At 45.5% G+C, this 15,677-nt stretch overlaps 1 protein-coding gene and 1 pseudogene across 1 annotated transcript in view; both read left to right on the forward strand.

Annotated features, from left to right (window-relative positions):
• The window catches only part of PSMB1 (proteasome 20S subunit beta 1), a 40,401-nt gene that overhangs the window by 11,445 nt on the left and 13,279 nt on the right, over positions 1 to 15,677 (forward strand). Inside the window, exon 3 of the mRNA XM_088457420.1 lies at positions 2,575 to 2,656. Within this exon, the coding sequence (XP_088313546.1) occupies positions 2,575 to 2,656 (82 nt within the window). The remainder of the gene's footprint in view (positions 1 to 2,574; positions 2,657 to 15,677) is intronic.
• LOC148476957 (uncharacterized) lies at positions 12,416 to 14,801 on the forward strand (annotated as a pseudogene).

A 15,677-nucleotide genomic window follows, 5' to 3' on the forward strand; every position in this document is an offset into this window, starting at 1 on the left:
CAATAAATGAGGGGGTTCTGCCAGCAGTAGACGCACATGTGGAACGTCTGGTTAGGAGTGCCACATACCATCTGCATCCACCTTTTAAAGGGTCCACTGATAGGAGACTTGAAGCCTGTCTCAAGGCACTTTCTTTATCAGGAGCTGTTACTTGCCCAGCCATGGCTACGGCCTGAGTTTCCAAACAAAGGCACAGACGATCTGTCTCTCGTCAGAAGTGTGACTGTCCCTGACATGACGTACCGTCTCAACAAGGGTCACCCATTCTGGATCCAGATTGGGTACTCCTCACGACCGATGCCAGCTTCCGCGGATGGGGAGCAGTGACAGGTCGACGCACGTTTCAAGGAAAACGGACGACAACGGAAGGCCGTCTGTCCATAAACGTCCTGGAACTAAGGGCAGTATTCAAGAGCGCTTGTTCAAGGAAATACTAAAGGGCAGGGCTGTCCAGGTACAATCCAACAACGCCACCACAGTAACCTACGTCATCCATCAGGGAGGCACGTGGAGCCAGACTGCCATGGCGAAAGTATCAAACATTCTGATTTGGGCAGAATGTCATCTTCCAGCGATATCGGCTTTGTTCCTACCAGGAGTCCTCAATTTGGAAGCGGACTTCCTAGGTCGTCAGGATATACGCCGGGGAGTGGACTCTTCATCAGGCATTTCAGAGCCTTGTGGACAGATGGGGTCTTCCAGAGGTAGACCTCATGGCCTCGAGTCACAACCACAGGGTCCCCAGGTTTGGGTCCAGAACCAGGGATCCTGCAGCCGAGTTTGTGGACGATCTGGCAGTAAAGTGGAACTTCAGACTGGCGTATCTGTTTCTTCCGGTATCCCTTCTTCCAAGGGTTATCAGGAAATTTAAGCAGGAGAGTGCAGCAATAATACTGATATCCCCTGCTTGGCCCAGACTCCATTGGTTCACCGACCTACAGAGTCTCTCCATAGAGTCTCCGTGGCCTCTTCCTCCAAGACCGGACCTGTTAATACAGGGTCCCTGCCAGTATCCAGAGCTTCCTCGTCTGTCTTTGACGGCGTGGCTCTTGAGACCTCCGCCTTAAAGGGAAAAGAGTTTCCAATTCTGTATTTCAGGGGGCACAGAAACCTTCCTCTGGCCGCGTTTATTACAAAGTTTTGCACTCTTATTTTCAGTGGTGTGAACTGAGAAAATGTGACCCTAAGGTGGTTAGGTTTTCTCAAGTGTTTTCTTTTTGTCAGTCTGGATTAGACCGGGGTCTCCGTCTGGCCACCCTGAGAGTTCAGGCTTCTGCACTTTCAGTTTGGTTCAGCGAAGAATCGACCCATTGCCTGACATTAGAATTCTTTTTTTTCTGAGGGTTCAGCCTCCTTGTCCCCCCCGGTAGCCCGTGGAATTTGACGTTGGTTCTCAGGACTTTTAGGGGTTCGAATGAAGGAGCTTGCAATCGGTAGACCTAAAGTGGTTGACAGCGAAGACCATTTCTTCTGACTATCGCTTCTGCCCGTAGGGTCTCTGATTTGGCAGCCCTGTCTTTTCGCTCTCCTTGGTTGATATTTCATCAGGATAGAGCTTTTCTGTGTACTAGGGCCGGGTACCTTCCTAGGGTGGTTCCGGCTTTGCAAGCTTCAGGCCTTTCGGCTAGTGAAGCATCACTGGATGTTGTCTGTGCACTACGTATCTATGTAGATTGCACCTGCTCCATTAGAAAGTCAGATTCTTTTTGTGTTGTAGGGCTGTCATAAGCGAGGCTGGCCAGCTAACAAACAGACTTTGGCCAGATGGTTTGCGTATGACAATTTCTTAAGCATACACACAGGCTGATCTTGTTGTGCCGAACACGGTCACAGCACATTCTGCTCTATCTGTGGGACCATCGTGGACGGTGCGTCGTTGAGCCTGTGCTGAACAAATATGTAAGGCAGCCACGTGGTCTTCCGTCCACATCTTTGTCAAATTGTACGCATTTGACACATTTGCCTCTTAGGATGCTTCCTTCGGGCGTAGGATTCTCCTTTCTACTGAAACACAGGAGCGTCCCTGCCCTTAAGGGAACTGCTTTAGGACATCCCCAACGTATTTCCTATGGACCCCGAAGAAGAAAATAAGTGTTATGGTATAACATACATTTAACTTTTTTCTTCGAGGTCCATGGGGTCCACAGGACACCCACCCTAACGCACCTGGTGTTATTGGGTAATCTTTCGGTTTTCCCTCTTCTGTGAGAGAATGGTCTAGAGAACAAGGGTACTTCCTTATCTTTGTTTTGCCTTCTCCTGCTTGGGCTTGATAACAAACTGACTGCCTGTGGCCAGCGGTAGGGTATATGTGGAGAAGGACCCAGTGCATCCTGGGAGCTGAAGCTTGTTTAACTGTTTGATGCGTGGATCACTCCAACCACATACCCCAACGTATTTCCTCTGGACCACATGGACCTCAAAGAAACCGTTAATGAAGGTATGTTATACCATAACTCCTTATTTTTTTTTCTTATTCAAGTAAACCTTATGAATTATGGCACCATATAATGAGTAAAAAAATTAATAATTTTAAAGCACTTTAAAATGTTTTTCTTTTATTCTCCTTTTTAGGACAGAGAAAACAGTCATCGGATGTAGTGGATTCCATGGAGACTGCCTCACACTGACCAAAATAATTGAAGCTAGGTTAAAGGTAATTCACTTATGTGTAATATAATTCTCCTACCTCATCCACTTTTCTACCTTATAAGAAAAGTTTTTTTTCCTGTAATTATGCTTACCAGTATGGTGAATCCATCAGCTCACTGCATGGAAATGACATATGTTCCTGAATCCCTAAAATACTGAAATGTGCCATGCTTCATAAAACCTAGTGCATAGGTTGACATCAGTCAGGTGAGCAGAGCCCCGTTCTCTAATTGTTGATATGCAAGACAATTCACATCTATCTATGGGGCAATTCAATTGTTTTTAGTGCGGCTCTGTTGTAATGGGTTTCTGATGGAGCAATTCTGTTGTTTCTCCGTTCGGGCGCGAATAGACATGGGAGCAGAAATGTGCAATAAGTCTGTGCACGTTACCAGAACTTTAGACAGGTTTAGCCGTTTTACTATTTGGCACAACATGCGTGATCAGGCATGGACTCATAAAAAACAATTGAATATCGCACCCTGACCTAACGTTACTTTAGCCGTCATATTGGACACGATAAAACAATTGAATCGCTATCTATCTCTATCATTTGGGACAAAATGGGCATGCTAATCTACCCTATTGTCCACTGTGCAGACGAATACTTGATAGAAAATGCATAGCATAACAGTATGTGCAACCAATGAAGTTTATTGCAAAAGCAACATTTCCGGACTGTTGGGGACAAGACAGAATAACACTGACTCCATATGTATAGAGGCAAAATTGCGTTGATAAAACATCCAGAGTGCCGTCACTATGCATATAATAAACATCTGAAACATGAAAACGTATAAAAATAAAGAGCACAAGAAAATTCAGCACATGCACCGTAAGCACTGCAAAGGTAAAAGTTTGCAGTGCAGAATAACACCCATGCATAGAATAATGAAACAGCAAAATATAACACATACATGGCGAACATCACACCCATTTGTGATTGCTGAATATATAATTCCAGAACCATGGTCCATTATATAGAGTTGATTCATCCTTTACCACAGCCTCCACTTTTTTGGGAAGATTTTCTGTTAGATATTGGAATATCCCTGTGATTCACATCCATTCAGCTGCAAAAGCATTAGTGTGTTTGAAGATGAGGCCTGGGTTACAGTATGCTTTCCAATTCACAATAAAGGTGTCTGATTGGAGGTCAGTGCTCTGTGCAGGCCAGGCATGTTCTTTCACATAAACTCAGCAAACAATGGATCTGGATTTGATGGACCTTGCTTTGATGAAGTGGCATTGTCATGCTGAAACAGGAAAGGGCCTTCCCCACACATTTGCCACAAAATTGGAAGCACGCAGTTCTCTACAATGTCATAGTATAGTGTAGTATTAAGCTTTCCCTTCTTTGGAACAAAGCGGCCCAAGCCAAACCATGAAACCCCAGACCACTATTCCTCTTCCACCAAGCTTTTACAGTATACAGTATGCGGACAGCAAGTGTCCTGGCATCTGCCAAACATAGGTTTGTGCTTCAGATTGCCGGTAGGTGAACTGTTAGTCATCACTACAGAGAACGCGTTTCCCCTGCCAAAGTCCATTGTCAGCTGACGTTTGACATTGTGTATGGCGATCTGAAGCTTGTGCTCAGCCATGGAAACCCAATCTATGACCCACTAAATAAATAGTTAATGTACTGATGTTTCTTCCAGGGGCAGTTTGGAACTCTATAGGGAGTGTTGCAGCTGAGGACAAGCTTCAGCACTCTGTAACACGTGATACTCCAGTGTCCTCAAATGGATGAATAGAGAAATATAATTATAGGGTGATATCTCTTTACTCCAACTAGCAGAGTCTGTTATGTAAAACACTCACCTATTGTTATGCTCCAGGAAAATTTCAGAGCTTTCATACCAATTGTGTTAAGAGCAAAGATTTGATGCTTGCCTGGGCATCTACTTAGCTCTTGTTACACATCAGTAATTTTTATTAGATTGGAAATAGAAAATAGGGTAAGGAATAAAAAGGGGGGTGATGGGTGCAGCGCGAAGACCATTCCAGTCTCAAGTGCAGCATACCTTAAAGATGGCGCAGATTGGAAAGAAGAGGGGTCTCATTAGTCCATATTGACATGGCTGAGAACGTTCTTGGGATGCCTTGGAGTACCTGGGTGATGTGGTTCTGGATGCTGGCCATGTAGGCGTGACAAATTCTGCCTTTGTGGCTGACTTTCTGGAAACCATATGTGGAGTCTGTGAAGACACTGTAAATGCTTCCTGGATATGATCATTTTGCAGGACTCTGGGACAAAAGTTTCTTCATGATGGTTAAAGTCCATAGACATAGGATCCCTAGGTTTTGGTACTTTTTACAAAGCATCAAGCCCTTTCTAGTCAGTCCTCTGTTCCTTGAGATAATCAGACCACCTTGGACAGTCTATAACCCAGCTTCTGAGAAGTAATAATCCACGATGATCTGCACCAGTCCAATCCAGGATCTCATGTGGTGGTAGCCTGTTGTCTTCTCTTTAAGAACCAATGGTTCGATTCCACTGCAGATGTTTAAATGAGAAGTTGACAGTCTGATATGTTGTAGTTCCTGATGGGCTCCCTTCCCAGATAGATAGCAACTTGCTCTTGGGGAAATAAGATATATCTGCTTAAGGCGCAAATCCTATATAATACATATATACAGTGATGGTTATGATAAATTCATTTTAATTTATGTGCATTCAGGGTAAAAAAAAGTTACTGATTTTCATAAAATATGGCAGTAAAAATATTTATAAAATGGTTGTCATAAAAAAAACTTGATTTCATCAGGTCATATGACAAAAGTAATCATATAAAGTGCAAATGCAAAATCCAACAATACATAAATAAGTACAAATTTAGTGTTCATATAACCCTCACACAAGGTTGTTGCAAAACTGTAACTTTGTTTAATGCAGGAGATTTTTTTTCCCGACAGCTGGAGTTCATTTGAGTGTAAAGTCTTATGCAGTTGTTATGCTCAAAGTTAGTTAGCGTTGCTGTTGAAATAGTGCTTGTTACTAATTGGAAGCTTTCTCTGTGTAGACTGAAGGTTGGTACACACCTAGCAGAGATATATATATATATATATATATATATATATATATATACATACATACATGCATGCAGATCACAGTCATCAATATACTGTGTGACCATCATCTTCCAGGCTGCCACGGGTCCAGCTGGCCAGGGGGCAGCTCCGCCCCCCCTCCCCACGGTTGCCACTGCATGTGTACGGGCGGTTGGCTGATTGCCCGTACACACTTACCGATGGACAGATATGTCTGCAGGCATATCTGTTCATTGGCTGTGCAGCACAGCCAATGCGATGTGTCTGTGAATGATGTCGTTCAGACCTATCGCTGGTACACAGTAGCCGACGGGCACCAGAAATATTGGCCGATCAATTGATCGGCCAATATATTTGGCAGTGTGTACCCAGCTTAAAGGTGGGTGCGCATGGTACGTTTTGGCTAACGATCCAATCTCGTTAGCGATCACCCTTGAACTCTCTCCCCGGCAGCTCCAGTGAACGATGTGCAGCAAAAGCTGCACAATGTACACCAGATCTATCGTGCCCGACCTAATGATTTGTATATTCATTAGATTGTGCGCGATGGCAGACAGATGAATACACTGATCAGGGAGAGCCGTCGTACATGCATCCCCCCCGAGGTCAACCAGGTCCGGAGTTTTTGTGATCCAGTACTGCTTGTGCTATATACAGGGGACAAACGACGTAGGGGGTCTCCTGTATTTAGCACAACTAGCACAGACAGTATTCTCCCCAGGCTGTTTTTGGCGGGGGCACCACCCAGCAAGAAACCGCCTACCACCCAGCACTTTGGGAGCCTGCAAGTGGGGACAGTATCTGGGAGCTGTATAAAAAGGACCAGATCCTACAAACTTTGCAGCTTTTTCATAATCAGACGACTGGGCCACTAACAAGAAGCGGAAAATTAATATATATAAAATGTTATTTCAAGTTTTAAAACATTTTTTTTTTTTATTGCGAAGGCCCCCACCCGGCTACTTCTTGATGCCACCAAGCTGGAAAAAAATTCTGGGGAGAGCACTGACAGGGCTAATCAGAACCAGCCCTGATTGTCAAAATACAGGAGACGAACGACGTAGAGGTCCCCTGTATTTAGCACAACCAGCATTGGGCTCTGATTCGGTCCTGGTTATGGAAATACAGAGGACAAAAAGCATAAGGGCCCCCAGTATTTGCCATAACCAGCACCAAATTGTTTTTAGCGGGTGGTAATGCCACAGACAGGGGCACCCTTTCACTGGGTCCCCCTCTCCAGGGCACCCCAGGCCTACGCTAATAGACCGGGGCTATCCCCGGCCACCATGGAGTTGGAGTTGTGGGTGCCGGGTTGATAGATGTAGTGTAAATATGAGATAAAAATATTGTCTTTTGCAGTAGAATTACAGGTCCCAGGTACTTGGAAAACCTCATGTACCAGCATGTGGACCCACTTGTATCTGTAGTTCCACTGCAAAAGAAATATTAAAACAAACTAGGGGTGTGAACCGGCCACTTTTCGTGTTTTGTGTTTTGGTTTTGGATCTTTCTTCGTGTTTTTGGATCTGGATTGGTTTTGCCAAAACCACCCTTCCGTGTTTTGGGTTCTGGGTTTTGTGTTTTGGATCTGTATTTTTTTGAAAAAAAGCATAAAAACAGCTAAAATCACAGAATTTGTAGGTTTTTCTGCTCCTATGCTATTATTAACCTCAATAACCTTAATTTCCACTCATTTCCAGTCTATTCTGAATACCTCACACCTCACAATAGTGTTTTTATGTCCAAAAGGTTGCACCGAGGTAGCTGGATGACTATGCTAAGCGACACGAGTGGGCGGCACAAACACGTGACCCATCTAGGCGTGAAACTGCAGTGGCAGACAGGATGGCATTGAAAAACTAGGCCCCAAACTGTACATAATGCAAAGAAAAAAAAGAGGTGCAAGATGGAATTGTCCTTGGGCCCTCCCACCCACCCTTATGTTGTATAAACAGGACATGCACACTTTAACAAACCAATCATTTCAGCGCCAGGGTCTGCCACACAACTGTGGCTGAAATGATTGGTTCGTTTGGGCCACCACAAAACAAGCTGGCAATTAATCTGTCCCTGCACAAACTGGCTCTACGGAGGCAAGAAGTCGTCCTCATCCTCCTCATCCACAGATTCCTCACCTTCTTCAGTGTTATGTACATCCTCATCCTCACAGAGTATTAATTCGTCCCTGCTGGAACCACAGGTCCCTCTGTACGTTCTGGAGGCTGGTCTCCCTGGAAGAGTTGATCATTCATTTTATGAACATCATCTTCTCCACATTTTGTGGAAGCAACCTCCTACGCCTTTCGCTAACAAGGTTCCCGGCTGCACTAAACACTCTTTCGGAGTACACACTGGAGGGGGGCAACTCAGGTAAAATAGAGCCAGTTTGTACAGGGACCTCCAAATTGCTTCTTTTTCCTGCCAGTACAGGTACGGACTGTCTGACATGCCTACTTGGATGCTGTCACCGATGTAATCCTTTAACAGACAGACGCACGCTTGTCGCTGCTGCTTTGAGGATTCAAGTGCGGCTACAGCCCACACAATTCACAAAGACAGAAAAAAAATAGTTTTTTATTTTTTGGAGCACTTTGAGAGTTACACCACCCTTTAACAGACAGACGCACGCTTGTCGCTGCTGCTTTGAGGATTCAAGTGCGGCTACAGCCCACACAATTCACAAAGACAGAAAAAAAATAGTTTTTTATTTTTTGGAGCACTTTGAGAGTTACACCACCCTTTAACAGACAGACGCACGCTTGTCGCTGCTGCTTTAAGGATGCAGGTGCGGCTACAGCCCACACATTTCACAAAGACCGAAAAAAAAGAACAATATTTTAATTGTTTGTGTAGAACACTTTGAGGGTGTCACCACCCTTTAACAGACAGACGCACGCTTGTCGCTGCTGCTTTAAGGATGCAGGTGCGGCTACAGCCCACACAATTCACATAGACAGATAAAAGAAGAAGAATATTTTTATTGTTTGTGTAGCACACTTTGAGGGTGTCACCACCCTTTAACAGACAGACGCACGCTTGTCGCTGCTGCTTTGAGGATGCAGGTGGAATCTAGACGGGATTTGGAACCGAGGACACACTACCTCCATCAATTGTCTAAATCCCACTGCACTAATGTCGGATACCGGACGCACGTCTAACACCAACATAGCAGTCAAGGCCTCAGTTATACGTTTTGCTTCAGGATGACTGCTGTCGTACTTCATCCTCATCGCTAGGGACTGTTGGAGGGTCAATTGTTTAGTAAAAGTAGTGATGTTCCTACTTCCTCTCTGGGATGATGAACAACTCCCAGCAGCAGCAACAGCACTAGTAGGAAGTGGTTCTTGATCTTTCCCTATTTTATTTTTATCAGAGAAAGTTTGGTCCTCCATTTATGTTATATTGATATATATACGTGCGGCTAAAGCGCACACAAACACAGAAAATATTTTTTTATTTTTGCTGGAGAGTAGTGCACTTTGTGGGTTACACCACCCTTTAAGAAATGAGCCAGCCGGCTCTTTACTTATGGGACACAGGCGCACGCTTGGCGCTGCTCCTTTGTTGATGCACGTGCGGCTACTGCGCACACAATTCACAAACACAGAAAATAATTTTTTTTTGGTTTGGACTGGAGTGTACTTTCGGGGGTTACAGCACCCTTTAACGGTCAAGCCAGCCGGCCCTTTACTTATGACACAGGCGCACGCTTGGCACTACTTTGTTGATGCACGTGCGGCTACTGCGCACACAATTCACAAACACAGAAAATATATTATTTTTTTAGCACTTGGGGGGAGCACCCCTGATGGACAGAGCACCCCCTGGACAACACTACAGCACCTCTTTAGGACTGGGACACTGCACAGGACTTTGGAGTGGACACAGCCCCTATGGAGAACTGACTGCACAACACAGTCCAGCCAGCCCCTATGGACTTTGAAGTAGTTGACACAGCCCCTATTAACAACAGCAGCACAGCACAACACAGCCAGCCCCTATGGACTTTGAAGTAGTGGACAACAGCAGCACTACACTACACTACACTACACAGCCCTAACTCCCACCCTCCCTCTTCACTGTCCACAGCCGAGTGAGAAAATGGCGCCGACATGGGTACCTTATATAGGATCCAAAACCCGCGAGACTCGGAAGGCGGGATGATGACGTTTTGCCTCGATTTCAGATCCGAGTCAGGCGGGAAAAGTCTAGCCTGATTCGGATCGGACTCGGATCGGGGGGGCTCGGGGGGGTTCGGATTTCAGAAATCCGAACCCGCTCACCCCTAAAACAAACACAAAAGTGAAAGTTTAATAAAACTTACATGTACACAAACTATCTCACATACTCGCCTATGTATCCCTGAAGCCCATCATGACCCCTTGTCCAAGTAGATAATCCATAGGTGGCTGTAAAAAAAAAAAAAAAAAAAAATCACGTGGATCACGTCCTCTTTCTTCCATGTAGGTATCCATAGGGTTTGGCAAAAAAAACTAACCGAAAATTCGCAGACCAGCGGGCATTAGTATTGTTCTCTAAGGACAGTACTACCGAATGACTGCTCAGCGGTGGGATTTCACTATAGAAATCCCGGTGCTGAGCGCTCATTGGCTGAGAGGCGAGCCCTCTCAGCCAATGAGCCGCGAAAGTAGCTTTAGGTCACAATTTGCAGTTCCCAACATTGAAGTCAATGTTATCAGCCTAGGCCTGGGGGTTCCCTGGAGATGGGTACCCCTTTATTGGGGGGCTCCGCATGGCCTGGGATGACCAGCGGTCAGGGATAATGCTTTGGCTGGGGGACCCAATGAAGGGGTTCCCCTGGCTGTGCCATTACCCCCCTGCAAGAAAAAGGTTTGGTGCTGGTTACAGGAATTACAGGAGGCCCTTACACGGTGTCCCCTGTATTTACATATCCAGGACCGGATAAGGGGATGTAGTTATGAGACCGGCGGTCTCAATACCTACAGTGAAATCCCGACAAGGGACTTAAGATAGGCGTTGGTATTTCAACACCTATCTTAATCCCAACGCCGAAGGGCACCAGACCAAACTAGGTAAGTCCGGGGCGCCTTTAGCATTAGCCGTGGGGGTGGGGTTAGGTTTAGGGAGCGTAGTTTTGGGGGAGAGGGTTAGGCATCACTTGGGGGGGTGGGAGGGGGGTTAGGCACTAACTGAGAGGGTTAGGGTACGGGGTGTGAAGGGTTAGGCTACAAGAAAGGGGGGGGGGGAAGGAAAAGGCTAAGTATACTTACCCGACCCCTGTCAGGATGTCGACCATCGGGATGCCGCTGTCTGTATTCTGACAGGAGGCATCCCGACAGCTAGTATTACATTCCCATTCCCCGTATCAGAGCCCAGTGCCGATTGCGCTAAATACATCTACCTACGTCGTTTGTCCCCTGTATTTAGCACAACCGGTACTGGGTCTTCAATGCTCGGGGCTGGTTGTGCTTTTGGGGGGTAGCCACGCTGGTTTTTATTTTTTTTTTATTTTGCACAGAAGCACAGACTGATCTCACTGATCTGTCCGTACAGTCTTGATCAACTCCTCCCTCCTTCTTTCTCATTGGCTCTGCAACCTGACAATCGTTCCTTTAGACTAGGGGTGGGCAATAAGCGTCCCTCCAGCTTTTGTAGAACTACACATCCCAGTATGCCCTGCCACAGTTTTGCTATTTGGCCATGCTAAAACTCTTGCAAGGCATGCTGGGATTTGTAGTTCAACAACTGCTGGGGGACCGCTTATTTGCCCACCCCTGCTTTAGACAAAGGTCAGTGCTTTTAAATGTAGATGACTTTAAAGGTTCTTTTTGCCTCAAGCATATTTGTGGGTGTAATTCCTAGATCTTAGGAAGACCTGTGTTTTCATAAATATACTGTTACCACTGCAAACCAGCTACACACAAAACAAAAACATACGAGGCACTGCAAAACACTCCAGAGGAGCAAAACCAAATCCTAGATCCTTGCTCTGGGGGAAGTTATTCATGGGTTGTAGTTCCAGATAGGCAACAGGGGATGGGGATTTATACCAATCTCTCCGTGATGCATATACCAGATGGGTGTGTTCGGCACATTCTGAACTTAGTCGTTTGAACATACAGTTCATTGTGGACAGACTCAAGATGGAGTAGGTAAGTTCATGGCAATTATGCACATCAAGGTAAAGCTCTAAAATGTGAGCCTGCAAGGTGGGGGAGGGGGGGAATGTTTTTACAGGTGTCCATGTGTGATGTACATTAGTGCCTTCTCTAATTGGGGCGTCAGAACCTGCATTTTCTTATTCAGTCTCCATGGCAGCCATAACAGTGGGTTAGTTCTCCAGCTCCCTAGTGACAGACAGGAAGTTTTTTCTATAGGGACCACCCACTTGATGTACATAAGCTAGCTTCTCCTTTTTTCCCTGTGTCTTTTTCCTGTCTCTAGACAGAGTAGGGAAGTTGTTATTTTACGGAGGACTTGCATGTTTTTTTCATGCCCAGCTATGTGACGCTAAAGCTACAGTCTGTGGCGGAGTGACACCCCGGGCATATGGGACATGTGGCTGGCGTGCCGGGCTTCCGATGTAGCGGCGGCTCCATAACAGATTCTCCAGAGGCATCGTGGAAAACACAGCCGGCGGAGGCTGATGACTCGATCATCCGGGAGGCACTGTGAGCCAAGACCACGCAGGCGCCCGCCCATTATTGTAGGTCAGAGGGCTATTAAGATGGCGCCGTGCACCGGAGAAGCATCCGTGTGTTTCTGCCAAGCAGTTGCTGTGAGTGCAGCCGCCCCTCTCCCAACAGCCAAATAGCACCCAGATGGGGTTAGTCCTTATTAGATAGGTGGAAAATTCTACCTAAGCTTAGGGCATATAATAGAATGGTTTTTTATTTATTTTTTCTGCAAAATTAAAGAAACATAATTGTGCAGCATGTGACATAACATTTTCTGGAAATCAAGATGTGGTATTTTGTGATAATTGCAAACATAAATCTCCATCTGTTCAGAGTCAGCAAGTTAGGATCTTATTGAATGGATGAAAAAGTATTTTGTTTCTAAAGAGGAATTTTTAACCCTTCAGGGGTCGAAGAGATCTAGATCTCAAGTCTTGAATATGAGGAGGCAGAGTCCTTTGAACAGAATGTTATGGAAGGATTGGAACAGATATCCAGTATTGAGTCTGGTGAGATTCGGGAAGAAACCAGATCTTTTAATATGGATATTGTAGGAACTATGTTGAAAAATATTTATAGATCTCTGAAGTACAAGGATGTGCCTGACGGCAGTGAACATGATTTATTATTTGAAGATAGATCAAAAATAGTTTTTCCTGTTCATAAGGTAATGAAGGAGATTGTAATAAAGGAATGTCAGAATCTGGATAAAAGGCAAGGAAGTCTGGACAGAGTTGATCGTATGTACCCCATAAGGGATTACGAGTTCCTTAACTTTTGCATGATTCCTAAGGTGGATGCTCCTGTTGCAGAAATTATGTCTAAAACAACTATTCCTTTAGAGGATGGATCCTCTTTTAAGGATACTATGGATAAGAGAATGGAAATCTCTTTAAAAAGGTGCATGTTTCCTCAGCTGTCTCATTAAGATCTGGTGTAGCAGTTTCTTCTGTGTCCAGAGCTCTAAGATTATGGAGTGCTACTATGCACACTGATTTAGAGGAAAAGATTTCAAAACAGTATTTGTTAAAGAATTTGACGATAATGCAGGGAGCGGTTGAATATTTATGTGAAGCCTCTTTGGATGTGTTAACTTTTACTATGGCTGCTGCAGTGGTCGCGAGGAGAGCTTTGCGGCTTCTTTATTGGTCTGCTGATGCTCACTCTTAAGAACAGATTAACAAATTTACCATATGAGGGGTCGTTACTGTTTGGAAATAAATTAGTCATTGATACAGAGGATAACAGGTGGGAAATCTGCTAAGTTACCTCAAGACAAGTGGACAAGATATCCGGTTCAGACCTCCTATCAGCAGTTTAAGGAGGCACGAAGTTACAGCCCAGGGAGACTGTACAATAGAAGGTACTCCACGGGCATGACAAGACAATAATTTAGTCAAACCCAGGGTAGACCTTATGGACAGAGACAATTACTATATACAGTATCTCCCCACATTACCAGTAGGGGGCAGACTTTTAAAATTTGCAGAAATTTGGAAGGATATTACCCAGGACAAATGGGTTTTACAGATAGAGTTCCAGGAAATTCCCAGACAGGACAGATTTCTGATCTCAGGAGCTCCAACCTTCAGACAAAAAGGTTTCGGATGGAAACTTTTAAGACAATTTTGATGCGAATAAAAAGAGAAGCTTTTTTAATGTCATTAGACCTGAAAGACTCTTACTTCCACATTCCAATCTGGCATCAGCATTAGAGTTATTTAAAATTTTGTATCCTGAACAATCGCTTCCAAATCACATGTCTGGCTTCATCCCAAAGTACTTTCACAAAGGTCATGCTAGTGCTAATAGCCCATCTACGAAGACAGGGACTGTCAATCTGGCCATAACTCGACGACATCCTGATTTCGGGAAAAACAATACAAGAAATAGAGGACATTTGAGACCAAGTGTTGAAAACCATGCAATTAAGTGGCTCGGTAGTAAATTGGAAGAAGAGCAAATTGGTACCTGTTCAACAGCTGCAGTTTCTGGGGGTACAGATAAATTCTGTTCGATATGAGATCACACTCTTTGGAAGAAAGATACGAAAAAATTCAAAAACTAGTTACATTTTGTCCTAATGTGCAAAAGGATACAATTACGTACAACTGTCTCCCTTCTAGGAATGATGTCTTCAACCATAGGGGTCATACCATGGGCAAGATGGCAAATGAGAGACCATCAGTGGAATATACTAAAGTTCACCCGCAGAGGATTACCTCTACATCATTACGTAAAGCTGGAACAGCACACAAGGAGGTCCCTAATGTGGTGGACTTTGAAGAGAAAGGAGAAATCAACATTATTAGCACAGCCACAATACCTGAGACTAACTACAGATGCCAGCTCAACAGGTTGCAGAGCACATCTAATTGCACAGGGACAGTGTTCCCGACAGGAGAGACTACTGTGATCAAATCTAAGCGAAAATAAAGCGCTCTGGAATGCGATGATTTTTGAGAATCAGATCAGAGCTTCTCATTTGAAGATTCTGTCAGACTATCTGACAGTAGCAGCTTGCTTGAATCATCAGGGCAGCACCAAAAGCAGAAGTCTAATGGAAGCGGTAAAGAACATTTATGTTTCTACTACAGGGTCAATAGGGTATCCACAGGATACCTTGGGGTATAGTTGATGGCGACAGCATCGGGCACCACAGAGTTAAATCTTTTAGCCCCCCAGGTTGCACTGGGGTCGCTCCTCTATACCCCACCCCCTAGCCAAGGCCATCAGTTTTCGTCGGTGCCCGGCCAGGAGTCGGAGCACATGTCGCAGAGTGGGGCTGTTACAGCCCCCGAAGATCTTCCGAGGCAGCTGTTGCTGCACATATAGAGCAGACAACATGGACAGTCTGTTCAGACGTCCATGCTGTCGCTCCTTCACCCCGGCGGTACCAGAACGCTGGTACCGATCCGGGGATGCTGGTGGGGGTCTGTGGTCACGGCTAGCGGTGACCCCGGACCGTTGCCGGATCTAAGGGGACAAGGTAAGCGGCGGGTCCCCGCCAGAAAACACAGTCCTTGGGGACTGGCTTGCAAGTGGAGCCAGGTATTAACCTGAGCTTCCACAAGCCCCATGGACAGCGGGCCGCGGCTGAGCGGTAATCGCCCGGCGTCACTGGGGTTAAATGCATGCCAGGGGAGCGCGCCTTCCGTGTTTACAGCCGGCGCCTCCCCCGCTGCACAGTGCCTCTCCACAGCAGTCTGGCTGGCTGTGTTCAGCGTTCCTCCCCCGGGGCCCGCTTCCTCTTTGCTCCTCGGCGGCCATTTTACTTGAATGTGCAAGCGCTGCTGGATGCTGAAGCTGGTG

Source organism: Taudactylus pleione, unplaced genomic scaffold (genome assembly GCF_031769625.1).
Source record: "Taudactylus pleione unplaced genomic scaffold, aTauple2 ptg000760l, whole genome shotgun sequence".
NCBI lineage: Eukaryota > Metazoa > Chordata > Amphibia > Anura > Myobatrachidae > Taudactylus > Taudactylus pleione.